The following is a 19,722-nucleotide window of genomic DNA, read 5'->3' on the forward strand; positions in this document are numbered from 1 at the left end:
CTTCAACAATCATCGGTTGTGAAATGATCTGATCATTTAGCAATTCCTCGAGTACAACTTTACTTCGAGGTTTGAAGTTTGTCATATAGTCATTCTCAAGGAAAGTAGCATGTGTTGATACAAATACTTTCTTTTCTTGTGGGCTAAAAAACAAACCTCCTCTCGTGCCTTTTGGGTAGCCAACAAACAAACACACTTCTGTTCGTGGTTCCAATTTCCCAGATTTCCCTTTTAGTACATGTGCTAGACATCCCCAAATTCTAAAATGGCGCAAACTAGGTTTACGCTCATTCCACATTTCTATTGGGGTCTTAGGGACTGATTTTGATGGTACCACATTCAAAATATAGACTGCTGTTTGTAAAGCGTATCCCCAAAAAGATGTAGGTAGCGAGGCATAACTCATCATGGATCTAACCATATCTAACAAAGTTCGATTCCTTCTTTCAGCAACACCATTTTGTTGCGGAGTTCTAGGAGCCGAGAGATGGGATATAATCCCTTTCTCAATTAGGTGATTCTTGAACTCAGTATCAAGGTACTCACCTCCTCGATCTGATCGAAGTATTTTTAGTGATTTACCTAATTGCTTTTCAGCTTCAGCTAGAAACTCCTTAAACTTTCCAAAAGTTTCTGATTTCCTTTGCATTAGGTAAACATATCCATATCTCGAATAATCATCTATAAATGTGACGAAATATTCATAACCTCCTCGTGCGTGGACATTCAATGGTCCACACACATCAGTATGCACTAACTCAAGTGGTTCTTTGGCCCTTTCGCCCTTCGAAAAGAAAGATCTTTTAGTCATTTTCCCTTCTAGACAAGATTCACAAACTGGTAGAGTGTTAACAATTAACTCTCTCAAAGGACCATCCTTTGTTAGTCTATTTAGCTTATCTAAATTGATATGACCTAACCTAAGGTGCCATAGATATGTTTCATCACTATTTGCAAGCTTTTGCCTTTTGTTAGATTTTGGATAAGCTACTTTGAATAGTTCAGTATTTAATGATAAATTTTCACAAGGCTTAAGGACATATAACCCGTTTTTCATACCTGCATGACAAATTTCAAGACCATTTCTTGAAATAGAAATTCCATTTTCATAAAAGGAAATACCAAATAATTGTTCATGCAATTTTGAAATAGAAATCAAATTCCTACAAAATCCAGGAATAAAATAAACATCGTTCAACACTAAATATTTATTTTTAAAATTTAAACGGGTGACTCCCACTGCCTTGACTGAAACTAATGCCCCATTGCCAACTCTAAGTGTCAACTCCCCATCTGCAAGCTCCTTTAAAGAACTAAGTAGCTGTATAGAAGAACAAACATGATTAGTGGCTCCTGAATCAACTATCCAGAAGGAGGAGTCATCCTCTACTAAACAAGCTTCTAAGACAAGTAAATCAAATTTACCTTTCTTCTTCTCCTTCAACTCTGCGAGGTATTTTGGACAGTTCCTTTTCCAGTGTCCATCTACACCGCAGTGGAAACATTTTCCTTTAGGTTTCTTCTCGGCCTTCTTGCATCTGGTTTTGTTGTTCTTAGACCCATCCTTTGTCTTTTTGAATTTACCACCAGATTTACCACCTTTAGCCATTTTTCTCTTCAAACCTTTTGAAGAATTGGGTTTATTAACAATATTTGCTTCAGCCTTGTTCTTCACAAGCCCTAAGATAGCTTCAAAGGTTTGTAGTTCATTCAGCAGCTGAGTCATCCCATAATTCAGCTTATTCATAATATAGTTGCTGGTGAACGGGATGAAGTCACTAGAGAGCGAATTCAAAATTATGCTCACTTGTGTACCCTCATCAATTACAGCCCCATGCATCTCAGCCTCAGAAAAATAATTTGTCATCTGCATGACATGATCACGAACATGAGTGCCAAGAATCATTCTAGCATTTGTGTACTTTCTTGTGGCCTCATGACGAGCTTGCTCAGATTGTTGCCCAAACATTTCTTGCAGAGATTCCATGATCTCAAAAGCACACTCTTTGGGCTCCATCTTGCTTCTTAGTGCATCAGACATGCTCGCAAGCATATATGCCTTAGCCTTATTGTTGGACGCAATCCAACGATCATACAGTTCTCTAACAGCACGAGTGGCATTTGCAGGTGGTACCGGTGGACATTCCTCTGTAAGAACAAACCTATTGTTCTCACTAACCAACACGATATTAATATTGCTTTTCCACTTAGGAAAGTTTTCCCCAGTCAAAGTATTGTTTGCGAGTAAAGACATAATTGGATTTCCCATTGACATTATTGCTGAATTCAAATAAATAGCATGATTAAATTGTTTGAAAAAAAATATCCATATGTATATATTTAGGAATAGTAAACATGATGTAAGAATGCAAGGATAAAATCAAAAATCCCATATACTATTCCTTCGATAATTCAACTATCCACGAAGAATGATGCCATCGTTGGGAAGGTCACATTGCTTGCTTAGTCAAACCAAGACTCTTCTTGATTAACATATGTGTACCAAAATAACTTTTATTCATACACATATTAACTACCGGAAAAAAAAAATTTGGTCAAAGATATAATCAACAATTTTGATCTCATATCTTTATGAGTAAAAACCTTCGTTTCAAATTTTAGACTTAACTCAAGAGTGCCGCCGTAAGGGTGGGTCAAACTTAAAATACATTAAAAATTCTATCATCAGAGATCTAGCCTTGATATTAAATCAAAACGGACACCACCCGTAGGGTAACGAAATCAAAGCGTTAAGAGGCGCCATTCTAACTCTCACGGTGTTAGACCAACGAAGGAGACCAATAATTACTCATTATTTAATTTCTTAGATAACTAATTATCCACTAATCCTAGATTTTAATAATCATATTATTAATTAGACATCTTATGTCATAATTACCTAGGTCTATAGAATTCTCAATAATTCTAATTAATTGTAACATAAACAATTTATGAATTACAATTATACATGATGTTTGCAACATGCAACATGCGATATGCTATAATGCACAGAATAGACCCATCTAATTCTAAATGACATATTGCTATTATAAACATAAAACATCATTGAATAATATATGGAATTGAGTTAAAATTGTAATCTTTAATTACCTCTAATTAATAGTTCATGACCTTGAACTATTTTGTCAAAATTATAAAATTAACTAATTGAATTAATTTTATCAACTTTTGAATCCAATTATTTAACTTTCGATAATTACATTAATTATCAAAACTATTAAATAAATTAATTATTTCGAATAAAATAATTATATTCCTTCTGGTTTGATGATTATATTAATTATCAAAACTATATCTCACTTTTGATAGTTATATTAATTATCAAAACTATTAAATATTTAAAAATGGATAATTCAATTTTGTCCACTGAAGTAATCGAAATATTTAACTTTTGATAATTACATTAATTATCAAAACTATTAAATATATCAACTAGTTTAAATAAAACAATTTTATACTAGAACAGTGGATCTTTTAGGCTAATAAGTGTAAGGTGGAATTAGAAAATTACCCATCCATAAAATCCAAACTCTTTGGTAATTAAAGAAAATAATTTTAGCCTGATCTTAATAATAAAATCAGAAACAAACGGAGTCATAAAATTAGCCAATCACTATCATGCATTAAAAAATATATAATACATGGCATTCAATCAAATATCGAACAAATCATGTGATCATTCATATAAATAAAATATCATAATGTTTTTCAATAACCTGGCTCTGATACCAATTTGTTGGTATTTAACTGTTCGATGCGCAACGGAAGGTGTGAAAAATAGATTAAACGCCTTTTAAATTACAAATTACAAACCCAAACAAAATTTTGTGATACCATGTTGTAATAAAGAGATTTTTAATTCATTCATATTTCAGGAGAAATACATCGTTTATATAACCACACAACCCTAAGCAGCATCAACTTATTTACAAAAGATAAAAAGACTTATCTACCCTTGTTTCTCACAACACTCCCCCTCAAGTTGAACATATATATCAAACATGTTTAACTTGCTAAGAGAAGAGTCGAACACAGCTTGGGGTATAGCTTTTGTAAACATATCAGCAAGTTGGTCCTCAGACTTAACATAAGGCAGACATAGCTCTCCAGAATCAAGTCTCTCCCGAATAAAGTGACGATCAATCTCAATGTGTTTAGTTCGGTCATGCTGTACTGGATTATTTGCAATATTGATTGCTGCCTTATTGTCGCAATACAGCTTGAGAGGTAATTCAACCTTTAATCCTATGTCTGTCAACAGAAAACTCAACCACAACATCTCTGCAAGACCATGTGCCATGGCTCAATATTCTGCTTCAGCACTGGACCGTGCACAAACATTTTGTTTCTTACTCCTCCAAGTTACCAAGTTTCCTCCCAAAAAAGTGCAATAGCCAGAAGTGGACCTTCTATCATCTCGAGAACCAGCCCAGTCTGCATCAGAATAGCATTCCACCTTCAGATCACCACCTCCTTTAAACAGCAAGCCTTTTCCAGGACATGATTTCAAGTACCTTAAAATCCTGTCAATAGCCTTCATGTGGATAGTCTTAGGAGCATGCATGTACTGACTTACCACACTAACAGCATAGGTGATGTCAGGTCTAGTCATAGATAAATAGAGTAATTTTCCAACCAGCCTTTGATACGTTCCCTTTTCCAGACTTGTAAGATCTTCCCCACTAGAACTAGTAAGATCATGATTTACTTCTATAGGAGTAGACGCTGGCCGAGAACCCAGCTTCCCTGTCTCCTTGAGTAAATCCAACACATATTTTCTCTGACACACATAGATCCCTTTTTTTGATCGAGCAACTTCAATGCCCAAGAAGTACTTCAATGACCCAAGATCTTTAATTTCAAATTCTGACGTTAACTTGGACTTAAGAGTCTGGATTTCTACCTCATCATCACCTGTAACTATCATATCATCAACATAAACCAAAAGAATGGTAGTGCTGTCCCCTTTCCTTTTTATAAAGAGTGTATGATCAGCATTCCCTTGTTTAAAGCCAAACAAAATCATGACTTTGCAAAACCTATCAAACCATGCTCTGGGAGATTGTTTAAGCCCATACAAAGCTTTTCTTAGCTTGCAAACCTTTCCTTTTGTTTCAATTCCAGGAGGTGGCAACATGTATACTTCTTCACAAAGGTCACCATTCAAGAAGGCGTTTTTGACATCTAACTGAAATAGAGGCCAATCATATTGAGCAGCAAGAGAAAGAATTACCTGACAGAGTTCAGCTTTGCAACTGGTGCGAAAGTTTCCAAGTAATCTACCCCATATGTTTGGGTAAATCCCTTGGCAACAAGTCTGGCTTTATATCTAATCACTTCACCCTCTGAGTTATACTTGATAGCATAGACCCATTTAGAACCAACCAAGTTCTTCCCCTTCGGGGGATCAACTAATTCCCAAGTACCATTTCTGTTAAGAGCCTCCATTTCGTCGTTCATTGCTTCCTGCCACCTTGAATCCCTTACAGCCTCATAATAGGAAGAAGGTATAGCATGATTTGATAACTGTGAAACAAATGCATGATATGAAGGAGACAAACGAGAATATGAAACATGGTTGGAGATAGGATGTTGAGTACATGACCTGACACCTTTTCTAACAGCAACCGGAAGGTTCAGCTCATTCATATTTAGAGGTGCGGTTGACTCAACTGATGAGGATAACTGCTTCACAGGATCAGGAGCCAGAGCATCCGATTCAACTAGCCGATCAATAGTAGGTTCTTGCTTGCGTCTTTGTCGTTTGTAAGTAATAATATCTGGTGAAGACTGTGCTCCCAGTGACGGAGCATCTTTTCCCAGTGGTGGGGCATCTTTTCTATTTTCTATGACATCCAGTGGAATAGGAGAAGAAATCACTTGAGGAACCACTTGAGGTACAAAGGAAGAGGTAATATCAAAGGAAGAGGTAATATTCTCCCCCTGAGGATGAGACTGAGGAGAATAATAGGACTCAGACTCAAAAAAAGTAACATCCTTCAAACTATATCTCGTCCTATTAATAGGATCAAAGCTTGTAGCCTTTCTGGCAAGTAGAATATCCTATAAAAACTCCTCGTATAGAACGAGGATCAAGTTTAGAGGACTTGGGACCAAGAACATGAATAAAACAAAGAGAACCAAAAACCCGAGGTGTAAGGGAGAACAACTCTACACCAGGATGAAGAATAGTGAGAGGACACCGGTTCCCGAGACCTTTAGATGGCAATCGATTGATGAGATAAGCGGCTGCAAGAACAGCATCAGCCCAGAAATATTTGGGTAAGTGACGTTGAAATAAAAGTGCACGGGCTATTTCAAGAATATGACGATTCTTTCTCTCGGCCACTCCATTTTGTTGTGGTGTGTAGGGACAGGATGACTCATGAAGAATTCCCAAATCCTCAAGAAAAGTATTTAGAGACTGGGCAAAGTACTCACGGGCATTGTCAGAACGAAGAATCTTCACCTTTGAGTTAAATTGGGTTTCAACCATTCTACAAAAATTTTGAATAAGACGAGGAACTTCGTCCCTGGTTTTCATCAAATAAAGCCATGTACAGCGGGTGTAGTCATCAATAAAGGAGAGAAAATATCGATAGCCATCCAAAGAAGTCACAGGAGAGGGCCCCCACACATCCGAATGAACAAGATCAAATGGAGATAAACTCTTCTTTAAAGACTCAGAAAAATGTGTTCTACAATGTTTGGACAACTGATAGATTTCACATTGAAATGACTGAAGAGAAACAGAAGAGAAAAGACTAGGAAATAAAATTTTCAAAGATTGAAAAGACAAATGTCCCAACCGAGAATGCCACAAAAGAATTTCTTGATGCTTAGTTTCTAAACACTTGGCCGCAGATTTCAGAGCAGATGTTGTTTCAAGCTGATAATAATAGAGACCCCCTACTTCACGGCCAGTCCCAATCGTCTGCTTGGTTTCGAGATCCTGGAAGACACAATGATCAGGAAAAAAGGTTACGGAGCAGTGTAGTTGTTTAGTAATGCTACTAACAGAAAGTAAATTAATAGAGACGGAAGGAACATGAAGTGCAGAGGATAGGAAAAAATGATCTGTAAGTTTTATGGAACCTTTGCCAGCAACAGTGGCTTTGGTTCCATCTGCAATGATCACTTTCTCCTGCCCAGAGGATAAAGAGTAAGAAATAAAGGAGTTAGCGGCATTTGTCATGTGATCCGTAGCTCCTGAATCAATGACCCAGGGGCTGTAAGAGCTGGGACCAGTAACACTTAATCCCAGACCACGAATACCTGTGTGCGCCTGAGAGGGAGTAGAGTCTGCAGGAGTAGAGGCCGAAGATGAAGCCTGAAGCCGAGAGAGAAGATGCTGGAGATTAACAATATCAGTAGAAGACAGCCCAGTGGTAGAAGGCACAGAGGAACCAATAGTCTCTTTATTTTCTATCTTTTGGACAGTAATATTACTACTATTAGGAGCCTTCTTAGCGTTGTGCTTAAATTTTTCAGGTTTCTTTTCTGGATATTTTTCCCAACAGAAATCTGAATCATGATTAGTCCTCTTGCAGTGCCGACAAAATCTGTCCCCTTGCCTTTTAGTTCCCCCAGGTCGGAACTTGTTTGCAGAACCAATAAAGACAGAGGTCTCCCCGATCGGAGGGCCTACAGCGGAAATCCCTTGTTGTTCATGGTCCTTTTCTACCTTCTTCACTTAGAATTTTGTAGTAAACCTGTTCTAGAGAGGGAGTAGGATCAAGACCAAGGATTTGCCCTTTTAAATTTTCGAACTCTGCAGTAAGGCCATCTAAAAATTTAATAATTCTGTCTTTTTCCAGAAGCTTTAAATATCTCTGATGATCATCCGTGGAACTCCAATTTTCCATCCGGTAGTAGTCAAACTCATCCCACAGCCCCTTCAGAGTAGCAAAATAATTGGTGACGGACATAGAACCTTGTTCAAGTTTGAAAATTTGACTGCTGATCTGATAGGTACGCAGCATATCATGTCGACGTCCATACATCTGCTCTAGTGTCTTCCACATGTCGTACGCTGTTTTGTTATGAAGAATGACTTGTTTGATGCCAGAATTAACAGAGTTAAGCATCCAAGTCATTAATTGAATATTGTCACGCCGCCAAGTACGAAAGCTAGGATCCTTCTCATCTGGTTTTACTTTAGTGCCATGAAGAATATCAAGTTTATCATGGCCTTCGACATAAAGTTCAACAGCAACTGCCCATGATGCATAATTTGTTTCAGACAATTTTTCTGATACGATTTGAAGACCGGATCCTCCAGTGCCTGTCATTGTAAAAACTGGTTGTACCTGTCCTGAAGAAGACATAGGGTTCACAGAAATCCCAGAGGATTCGCTAGTGTTGTCAGCCATTAAGATCACACAAAAAAAAAAATATGTTTCTTTTCCTGGAAGGGCGGCGGCAGCAGATCAGAGGAAAGGGGAAGTTGCTGTTGATCGAGCCCTAACGCGGTAGATAGGAAGCAGCAGCAGCCAAGAGCGACAAGGGAAGAGGAAAGGGAAGTGCAGGAGGCTTCTTGTGCTTTCTGTCCGACACTACTGGAGGCTACTGCTGGTGGCTCTGGCCGATGGCAGCGTCCGCGGCGTTGGGTGGACGGGAGGCGTCTGCGGCGTGCGCGAGCAGAGACGGCGTCCGCGGCGTGCGCGAGCAGAGAGGGCGTGCGCGAGCAGAGACGGCTTCCGCGGCGTGCGCGAGAAGAGAGAGCGTGCGCGAGCAGAGAGAGCGTGCGCGAGCAGATACGGCGTCCGCGTGCGCGAGCAGAGAGGGCGCAGCTTGTGGTCGGCAGCAGGAAACCAGAGGCCAAACGCGCGAGCGATGAAGAAGGGAAGAGGAAAGCTTTGTCGGAGCTAGGGCAGAGAGGAAGGAGATGCGCCAGCGGCGGCGGTTAGGGTTAGGGATCAGAAACTTTGCTCTGATACCATGTTGTAATAAAGAGATTTTTAATTCATTCATATTTCAGGAGAAATACATCGTTTATATAACCACACAACCCTAAGCAGCATCAACTTATTTACAAAAGATAAAAAAGACTTATCTACCCTTGTTTCTCACAACAATGGGTATTTAAGGTGTCTTTGAAGATGGTAATTGCCTTTTTAGGAGTATAACCAAGATTTGGTAGAAGTTTTATTAGATGGTCACTTTATAATTTGAAGTTGTTTCGGTGCTTAATTTGATTGAGTCATTTAGGTAGGTATAATCTATTTCTTTCTTTGATTGTTCTCAGTTCATTTTTAATTTTGTTTGGGTTTGTTTTAAAGGTAACAAAATTCTTCTTGCGTGATATTGTTCTTGTTTGTGAGTTTGATAGTTGTCTTTAGTACCATGGCAATAGAGGTGTAAGTTTGGCCAAACTACTTGTGCTCCGACTTGGCATATTTAGTGTTGTGTTTATCCCAACTTCAATGCAAACAAGTGGGGTCGCCCAAAGCACAACATTAGAAGAAGGTTTGTGCCGAATGTGGGGGTGACGGCCCATAGGCTCAAGCATGGCCAGGTCGACATGAGATCGGGCTTGGTAGGGTCTACTGATCAAGTCTAGCCAAGCCTTTTTTCTTTTGTAAAATATTAACATTGTATATAAATATTAAATATTCTAATAATATTTGATAAAAATTGTCAATTTTATTAATATTTATTCTGATTTTTTTTTTAAATTTTTTAGTAATTTTTCAAAATAAACTCTCATGGGCTGTTCTAATCAACCCAGGCCCAAGCCTGGCTCGTTGATGCCTCATAAAAAAGGCTCCACATTAACATGGAAGTTATAAGAACACTTTAATGATCTAGCTATCCAGGTTTCACATATATCCAAGACTATTATTTAGATATTTTTATCTTTGATATGAACCATTACCAACATTTTTTGCCCCTAAGAAGCTAATATTTAACATATTGGGTGAGGTGAATGTGATTGTATGTTTTAAGTGGCATGAAGAGTTTTTATTTATTCTATATATTTTTTCTTGTTACACAATAGTACAATGTTCAATAACTATCATTTGTGCTATCTGACATATATATCTTTTCTTTTGGCTTCTTTCAAAAAAATGTATGAGGCAGCAAGGAAGACCATTTACATCTAGTAGATTTGCCCATAATAATTAGCTAGATATCAATGAGAGAGTATAAAGGAAAACAGATAGAGGACTTTTTCTTTGACCTCTATGCACTAGTGCAAGTTTTATTTTTACTCTTTCAGGAGCTCAATCTCAAGGCAGCTCTCTGTAAGAGATCTCAAAGTATAATTGTTTTTATTGTCCAGTGATTGATTACGTTCTTGAAGATTTGATTTGTGTTATTTCCTAATGCTTATATTTACATAATGAATTTGGAACAAGAATTGTAATTTTTGTGGAAACCTCTTCAAGTTTTACTAAAGGAAGAAAAGCTAAAATTAAATGGAAGTCATTTGAAAAGGCATAGTTTATTAAGATAGAAAATGTGAGAATGTAAATCAATATCTAGAGATGAACTACAGTGAATTTGGTGTATTTGCAAAATCTAGTAATTTCCACTAATTGAAACTTAAAATGTGAATGGATTTTTTTTTGTATCTTTTATCTTTTGAAGCATGTTTTGGAATTTATTACTAATTTTCTAGATAAGCATGCACAGTTGTCTTTGAAAACACGGGTGAATTTCATTAACATATATTATAAACTGAAAATTCTTCAGCTCTCACGTTGTGTTCTTTTTGGTCTTACTGACAAGAGTTCTTTTTGTTTTGTTTGTTTGCTTTCATACTTTGATGTGCAAATTCTAAAATCCATTCATTTAGTTTGATGAATGCTGCTATATTGGTATTCCTTTAAACTAAATTCATGATTTTCTGCACTTTCAAAGGCATGAAGTTTTTACATTTTACATATCACTCTTTAATTCCACCTACACAATTGCTGAAATAAAATCCTCAGATAAATGAGATAAGAAAAGACTTATATTTCTCACGTTTAGATTATCGAAGGTGGTAGTAACAGTGTTAATGTCTCACACAAGGTGTGTCTATTTATCTTGATTGACAAAAGTTTACATGCTGATAGTGTTCTGTTTTCCAGCTTTTATCACATCCATTCATCAGAAAGTATGAGAATGCTCGTGTGAATTTACGGGAATATATTCGAAGTGTTTTTGATCCAACTCAGAAGCTGAAAGAAATAGCTGATGTAAGTCTATTGACCTCTTAAAAAATTCAAATATTTCTTGGGTTCTCATAAGCCGGAGATTTGACCTGGCTGACAATATGGTATTGAATGTTTCTTTTTGATGGATTGTATTGGATAATCCATTATGCTGCTGCGTGGAAGCCTTTTTGTGCATCTATGAAATGTCCTTGCTCATTCTTTATATAGACACATAGGATGTTGATAGCCTATAGAACCATTATCCTATAGAACCATCTTTTGTTTAGCTTTTCTGAATCAAGGGTTGATTACAAACTGTCAGTTTATTTTTAATGATGATTTATTTGCAAATTTGGCAGATGCTTTCTGTGCACTACTACTTACTTTTTGATGGGTCTGATGAGCTTTGGCAGCATATGAGAACATTTTATACTGAAAACTCTAGCTTCAGGTATACTTAAAATATTTTCATTTAGATCTTTTAATTTGTAGTTATTCTCCATAATAAATTCTTATTTTCATATCCATGAATTATCTAATGCGTAGTATGTTTAGTCGGCATATGCACTTATTGCATACTCCCCAATCCCCATATATATTTACCAAATTTCATATGCACTTTGCACCATACATTAGTAGAATGGATGACAGGGTATTATCAGTCAGTGAAAACAAAGTTATATGCCCGGTTCCTTCTGAAAATTGGATTTTTTTAAACTCCCATTTCTTATCCTTGATATTTTTATTAGTTTAAATGTACAGGTTTACCCACACGATGCTACTTTTTTTAGATAGATATATATGTGCTTCATCAAATTAACCCAACAAGGCTTGAAGAAGTCTTCAAAAGGTATGAACCATATCTTTAATGAAAATTCTAACTAAGACCTCTACTTTATTACTAAGTAAATTACTTTAGCGTCTGAACCCTATATGGAGCTGTGAAAGACTTTAGTAAGGTCATAAGAAGGCAGAAGGCTGTTAGAGATCTGAACCTTGGTTTCATGGTAAGCTTGAAGGGTAAAGAACTAAAAATAATTTACTTTATAATAAATTATGTCAGAAAGGTTTGAACAATCAATTAAAGATTGGTACCAGAACTCACGAACTGTGGATCTAGAATACCTTGATTTAGGAACAGCAGTTTCCCTCAAAGAAGTTTCTAATAACATCGGTGTTATTTACGATCGCCTTTTATTACATTCAAAGGTGTCCATAGCTGAATATAGGACCCTTCTTGAAATTTTAAAACAAAATCATTTGGAGACAACGCAGGCTTTGCAGGAATCTTTAAAGGTGCAAAGAAAGACGCAGCATGCCATCTTACAACTACAGAAGGAGCTGGTGCATAATAAGCCTTTGACTTCCAGCGACGTTAAAAGTTTGGTAGTAGAAATTTCCAAACAGCCAAAGTTAATTGAAGAACAAGCAGTGGTCCTCATTGAAGAACTAAAAAATCAGATTAAGCAAATTGAAGAAATTATGCAAGAAGTAAAGCGGCAAGTGTCATGAGCCTACCTTCCTCTTCAAAATCAAGAGATTATGAAGAAGCGCTAGCCAACACTGAAGAAATTAGCTCACCCGCCATTGGTTTTATTGTTGCAAAAGACGCCACCAATAAAGACATCGATAGACAAAACAATACCATCATCGACTTGCTACTAAAGAATAACGAGAAGCTAGATCAGCTACTTATAAAGCCGGTCTCTAGCAACTCCGAACAAGTTGCAACTCTTGCCAAACAACTTGAAGGCCTAACTCTGGGAGTAGTAAAAGCAGTACCACCAAAAAAGGAGTCTTTCTACGTATACCAAGATCCTTTACAAATATTCAAAAAGGAAAAAGAAAAGCTTAATGGCAACAAGGAATAGGCCAACAATAACAGAAGTATCTGAACCGGTAACCTCTTCACAAGAATATCAAATAAGAAGCTATCGGAGGATGACGAGACTCCGATATGAAGCTCAAAGAAGATTACATGGCTCAAGAAATGGAACGAGAACGCTGGAGAGTCAATTAAATCCTGAAGCAGAATTGGAACTTTCCCAAAGAAGGAGAGCCTCATTAGTACCAGTTGAAACTTTATATTCCATAAATTGGTCTGAACCTCAACATAGAGTCTACCAGCATTATTCTGAAACAAGAATCTTGGTGACAGGAGGACAACAAAACCTTCCCCTAATAAATCAAGAGAGCTACACCATCCTGCGACAAGAAGGTATGCAGCTAATCCACCTTGGATTAGTAATGATTAGAGTTCATGCTCTGCATCGCAGGAACGCTGGTGTCAACGCTTTAATAGTCCTTCGAGACACACGATGGAAGGATGACAGATCTATCATTGGCACGATGGAAGAAGATCTTTCTGGAGGAGCACAGCTGGTATATATAGCCCCAAATATGCTAATCAGCGTGGAAGATTTCTTCCAACACATTGAGTTGGCTATCCAAACTCATGGCCATGAAGACTGGAATATGGCGGAATCAAATTTACTAATTACACGAGGGCTAATTGGAAGATTAACCAATACCAGTCATGCTGGTTTCCGTTATAATGTCCAAAATATAGCAGATTATCTAGCCAACACCGGAATTCATGCAGTAGCAGCTACACCAAGGACGATAATTGAATTACAAGGGATGAGATGGACTTTGCAACCATCAACCGTTTCCCAGATCCGGATTCCTCAAGAGGTTAGAACCACTACTCTACTGGATGGTTCCATTTCTTTATCTTTCCAGGCGTATCAACCAGTAAGAAATCCTCAACCAAGAAGAATGAGTAATTTTGATATAGGGGAAATCAGAAATAAAGGAGAAGAAGAATTCGCTGAGGTTTTCATAACACCCTGTTTGGAAATAACTTAAGTCATGGAATTGAATTGAGTTCCATTATGAATTGAATTCCATAAGGAATTGAATTCAATTCTCATGTTTGGAATGAATTGCAACTTAAGTTATGGAATTCTTATGTTTTACCATTTTATCCTTCTCTCTTTTTTCTTTTCTTTTTTTACAAAGAAGAGAGAATGAGGGCACAATGGACATAATATGGAGAATTGAATTCCCTATCTAAATCACACATAAAGAGGTGTGATTTACTTTTGCCTTGTTTGATGGAATTGGAATTGAATTCCATATCAATTCTTAGCTAAAAAAGCATTCCAAAGCATGGAATTCAATTCCAATTCTAAAAAGAATTGAATTCCATATCATTCCAAACAGGCAATAAGCGAATATGCTTTACTACTTTTTCATGAAGAATATGATTTTCCTGACACAAATGATAGATGGGATATCCTAGGAGAACCTAGTGGTAAGTATAATTACTATGTCAATTACGCAACACCACCCATAGTACCTTTTATACCTCCAACCAAGCCTTCATGGGAAGATGAAGATGAGGACGACAATGAAACAGTTTTTCCAAGTATATGGGAAGACACGCCATGGGAAGAAGATCCTGATTTTGATCCCAATGAACTTCCAACAAATGTTGAAGACGAAGAAGAGGATCTAAGTTCTTACTTCTTAGGGTTCAGTAATCTGGAAACAGATTACCCTATTAATTCTCCAAGTTCGGTCCTACCCGAGGACAATAATCAACAACAACCGCCATATTGGGATGATACTGACACTGATTCAAAGGAATATTGGCAACAAGTAGAACAGATTGAAGAACAATTTTATACAACACTGACGAATAGCTTACCTAGGAGAATGAACACATTATCAGTCCATGAGGACAAATCCTCAACAGAAGAAGGAGAACCAAACGACTGGTTACCATAAATCAACCAGTCCCAAAACCAGGAGAGCTTCCAATCAGAAGAAGAAGATACTCAAGCAACAGAAGAAGCAGCACATGTTGGAGCCGATTCTCTTGTGACAGAACAACTTGAAAGATTGGACTATCCAATACTACGGAGTATGATGCAACAAGCAACTACTGAGAAAGCATTATCTAGTACAAGTGTCATATCAAGGTACAATCCCCCTCAAGAACCTCTTATGGGTCAAGTAAATTATCCCCCTGCGCAGGTAAATATGAGGACGGAACCACGAGAATCAACTACGGTTCTTAATGGCAAGTTTAAACCTCGAGGTTATAATTATCAACCATGGACGTTATCATCAGCCCAGACAAACGATGGAGCTATTTTAATTCTACCTGAAGATATCGGGCAATATTCTGAAGTTTTTTCTCAGTGGGAATCCATTACTAATAATTTGGTGAATCAAAAGACATGGCTGGACAATGCGCAAAGATACAATTTATTGAAAATCTCTTAGAAGAAAACGAGAAAAAGATGCAGATCCAATGGCGTATGGCTTACGCAGCGGAGTATGAAGCTCTTATTCAAATGACTGGTGAAACACAAAATATTTTATCAGCTATTAGAAGATCATTCGAAGATCCCTACCAAGGATCCATTGTTGAACAAGATCAAGCCTACATAGATATTGAAAGATTATCTTGCAACAGTATGAAGGATATTTTTAATTATTTGAATGATTACAAAATGTTGACAGCTAAGTCCGGGCGCATGTTTATAAGTCCTGAACTATCAGACAAGTTATTTAGAAAGATGCCTCCCATTATTGGCAACGAGATGGAGGCCGCCTTCAAAGCCAAATATCCAGCTAATCAGGTAGGCATCATTCCAAGAATTCAATTTACTTACCAATATTTGGCAGAAATCTGCAAGAAGGCAGCAATACAAAAGAGTGTGAAGGACTTGACATTCTGTAGCAAGATACCTATACCAGGATATTACAATAAGCAAAAGAAATATAGCCTCAGGAAATCCAAAACTTATAAAGGAAAACCTTATGATTCTCATGTTCGAGTCTTCAAAAGAAAAAAGACGGACCAGCAAAAGAAATGTAAGTGTTTTATTTGTGGTGAACCAGGTCACTTTGCTCGAGATTGTAAAAAACAAGTAGGTAACATTGTTCGAGCAGTAATAATGGATCAATTAGACATTTCATCATATTATGATGTCCTCTCTGTAGACCAAAATGAAGAAGACTCTGATGCAATTTGCTCATTTTCAGAAGGTGAAGTTGGACTAATTATGTCAATCTTGCACTATATGACACACCATGGGTCTACGAAGCAACTTTTATGCTTGGAGTAGAAAATTGCGGTTGGAGAAGCCAGGTTTTTATAGGCGATAAAATGAAAAACTGTCAGCATCAATGGGAAGAAAACCAGATTATTACCGTTAGTAAATACTTATATTGTACTCTCTGTAAATTAATCACTAATGATACTATGCGCATACATTGCTTACTCCGCAGGATGACAGTATGTCCTGCTTGTGGCCCATTCTACTTAAACAAGACTCTGGTCTTAAAAAAGAATGATGCCATCCCACCATATGAAAAAGAAGACCGAATGATACAAGACTTACTGGATTATACCCAGTATTTGTGAAGTACCTTGGACAAAAGAACGACGGAGCAAGGAACAGAAATAGCAATTAATCAAGAAACTCCTATCGCAGCAAACAACCTTTTTATTAAAGTCAAGAGGATAACACCAACGACAGTACTACCAGTTCGGCGAACACCTGGAGCAGCTAGATATGATATTTTCATAGATGAGGAAGTTCATATTTCGGCACATCAACAGTTCTTATCAAGACAGGACTAAGCATAGAATTTTCAGACGGATACTATGCTAGAATCGCACCCAGATCCGGGGCTGCGTTTTGCCTCAATTTTCTAATCAATGCTGGTGTCATTGATACTGATTTCCGGGGGAGGTACAAATACTTATTTATAATATTTCTAATCTAACCCTCTCTCTTGAACATGGCAGTTGCATTGCACAATTGATATTTGAAAAAATTATGACCCCATGTATTATGGAGGTCGAAAATTTGGAAGAAACAACCAGAGCAACGGGATCCTTTGGCTCGACTTCGGAAACTCAACCATCAACAAGTCAAGAACTGATACTTGCAGCAACAGGAAAATCCCTTATGAATCGTTTATATAATATCGAGGTAACTATTCAAATTCCTGGAGTAGCTAATACAAAGGTACAAGCAATACTGGATACAGGAGCTACTACCTGTTGTATTTGTAAGGATGTGTTACCAAGAAATGCATTTGAAGAGATTAGCTATAAAGTAATCTTTTCCGGAATAATTTCTCAATAAGAATCAACAAAGAAGGTGAAGAATGACTTCATGACCATCGGTATACATAAATTTCGGATTCCCTTCACCTATCATCTAGAAATGAATCTTAAAGATGGAATCCAAATGCTAATCGGATGTAATTTCATCAAGGCTATGGCAGGAGGTTTGAGAATAGAAGGAACAGAGGTAACATTTTACAAAAAAAATTACTACTATTAATACCTCTCCTGAAGTATATGTTTCAGCAAAAGCAATACTAGAGCTGGACATGAATGAGGATGAGTATCTTAACCTTCACGAGGAATTTTTCTTACCAAGACAACCAGTATTGGCGGGAATAGATTTCAAGATGCAATTTGCACCATTACTCCAACGATTAAAGGAAGCTGGATTTATCGGGGAAAATCCCCTGGAGCATTGGTCTAGAAATAAGGTACTATGCACCTTGGATATTATTAACCCTGATATTACTATACAGGATAAACCTTTGAAGCACATCACCCCTGCTATAGAGGCCTCTTTCAAAATCCATATAGAGGCCCTATTAAAACTAAAGGTCATCAGACCCAGTGTAAGTCGGCATCGGACCATGACCTTTATTGTTCAATCTGGAACTACTATAGATCCTATAACGGGCCAGGAGAAGAAAGGCAAGGAAAGACTTGTCTTTAACTTCAAAACGCTCAATGATAATACCTATAAGGATCAATATTCTTTACCGGGTATTAATCTTATTTTAAAGAAGCTTGGAGGCAGCAAGGTGTTTTCTAAATTTGACCTGAAATATGGATTTCATCAGGTCATGATGAACCCTGAATCTGTTACATGGACGACCTTTCTAGTCCCGCAAGGATTATATGAATGGCTTGTTATGTCTTTCGGGTTAAAAAATGCGCCTGCAATTTTGCAACGCAAAATGGATAATTGCTTCCAAGATTGCGAGGATTTCTTGGTAGTCTATATCGATGATATCTTAATTTTCTCTACTAATGAAGAATTGCATTGTCAACACCTGGGTAAAATGTTGGACATCTGTCAGAAGGAAGGATTAATTCTTTCTCCTACCAAAATGAAAATTGCTCAACCAGAAATTGAATTCTTGGACGTTATTATAGGAAATCGGAAGATTAAGCTCCAGCAGCATATTATCAAGAAAATTATTGATTTCAATGAAGAAACTCTCGCCACCTTAAAGGGTTTAAGGTCATTCCTTGGTATTCTTAACTATGCTAGGTCTCATATTTCAAATCTAAGCAAATTATTGGGACCCCTTTATTCAAAATCATCTCCACATGGTGATCGACATTTCAGATCCTCTGATTGGGCTATAATCAAAGAAGTCTAGGCATTAGTCCAGAAATTGCCCGACTTAGAGCTACCACCTTCAAACGCTTACATCATAATTGAAACAGACGGATGTATGGAAGGATGAGGAGGGGTATGCAAAAGGGAAAAAACAAAATTTGATCCCAGAAGCATGGAAAAAATATGTGCTTATACTAGTGGAAAATTCCCAGTGATCAAGGCTACAATTGATGTAGAAATCTATGCATGTATGGAAGCCCTAACAGCCATGAAAATTTACTACCTGGACCAGAAGTAAATAATATTAAGAACGGATTGTCATGCAATCATCAAGTTTTTCAATAAAACGGTCAGTAATAAGCCTTCTCGGGTCCGGTGGATCTCATTTATTGACTATATTATTGGAACAGGTGTAGAAATCAAATTTGAGCATATAGAAGGGATCAACAATGAGTTGGCTGATGCACTATCACGACTTGTGCATCACATCACTACTGAGGGATGCCTACCAGAAAAACAGATCAAATTAATCAGACAAGTGGACAGCTCAATGGACGAAACCAATGATGCCCCCACTACAATCAAAAGTATTCTTGGAAAAACAATCTTGGCTTTACTCCCACCGACACCACCTTTTATAGATACCTGTACGAAAAGGAATTGAGCCTCGGGGAGCCTTTCCTTTTCTTAGGCGGTTTTGTAAAACTAGGTGCGACCACTTGTTTTGGCCGACAGCTTTTAATAATTAGGGTATCAGGCACGTGAAAGTAAGAAGAGATAAGATGCGATGGGGCCCTCCGAGCACCCGGTCTTACTCATCTATCTTATCACTTAGCCTATATAAACCCTTTGTAAGTCCTTAGCAGAACACACGGAAAAACATCCGGAGCTCTACTAAGAATCGAGTGTAAGTTTGAGTGATTGCTTCTTGAGTTCAAGTGCCTCGGTGCTTATACTCAAGCGTGTACAGAGGCACCGATCGCCCTCCGAGCACCCGGTCTTACTCATCTATCTTATCACTTAGCCTATATAAACCCTTTGTAAGTCCTTAGCAGAACACACGGAAAAACATCCGGAGCTCTACTAAGAATCGAGTGTAA

The 19,722-nt window shown here is 37.5% G+C and overlaps 1 protein-coding gene across 5 annotated transcripts in view; it reads left to right on the top strand.

Moving 5' to 3' along the window:
* Positions 1-19,722, top strand: part of LOC122026246 (mitogen-activated protein kinase kinase 3-like) — a 44,460-nt gene that overhangs the window by 15,749 nt on the left and 8,989 nt on the right. For 2 of the 5 annotated variants that reach the window (XM_042584910.1, XM_042584909.1), the window contains exons 8-9: positions 11,100-11,207; positions 11,525-11,616. In XM_042584910.1, the coding sequence (XP_042440844.1) occupies positions 11,100-11,207; positions 11,525-11,616 (200 nt within the window). Of the gene's footprint in view, positions 1-11,099; positions 11,208-11,524; positions 11,617-11,914; positions 12,016-19,722 lie in introns of those variants that run through there. The other 3 variants (XM_042584911.1, XM_042584912.1, XM_042584913.1) reach the window with 3 other exon arrangements.

This window comes from Zingiber officinale, chromosome 10A (genome assembly GCF_018446385.1).
Source record: "Zingiber officinale cultivar Zhangliang chromosome 10A, Zo_v1.1, whole genome shotgun sequence".
NCBI lineage: Eukaryota > Viridiplantae > Streptophyta > Magnoliopsida > Zingiberales > Zingiberaceae > Zingiber > Zingiber officinale.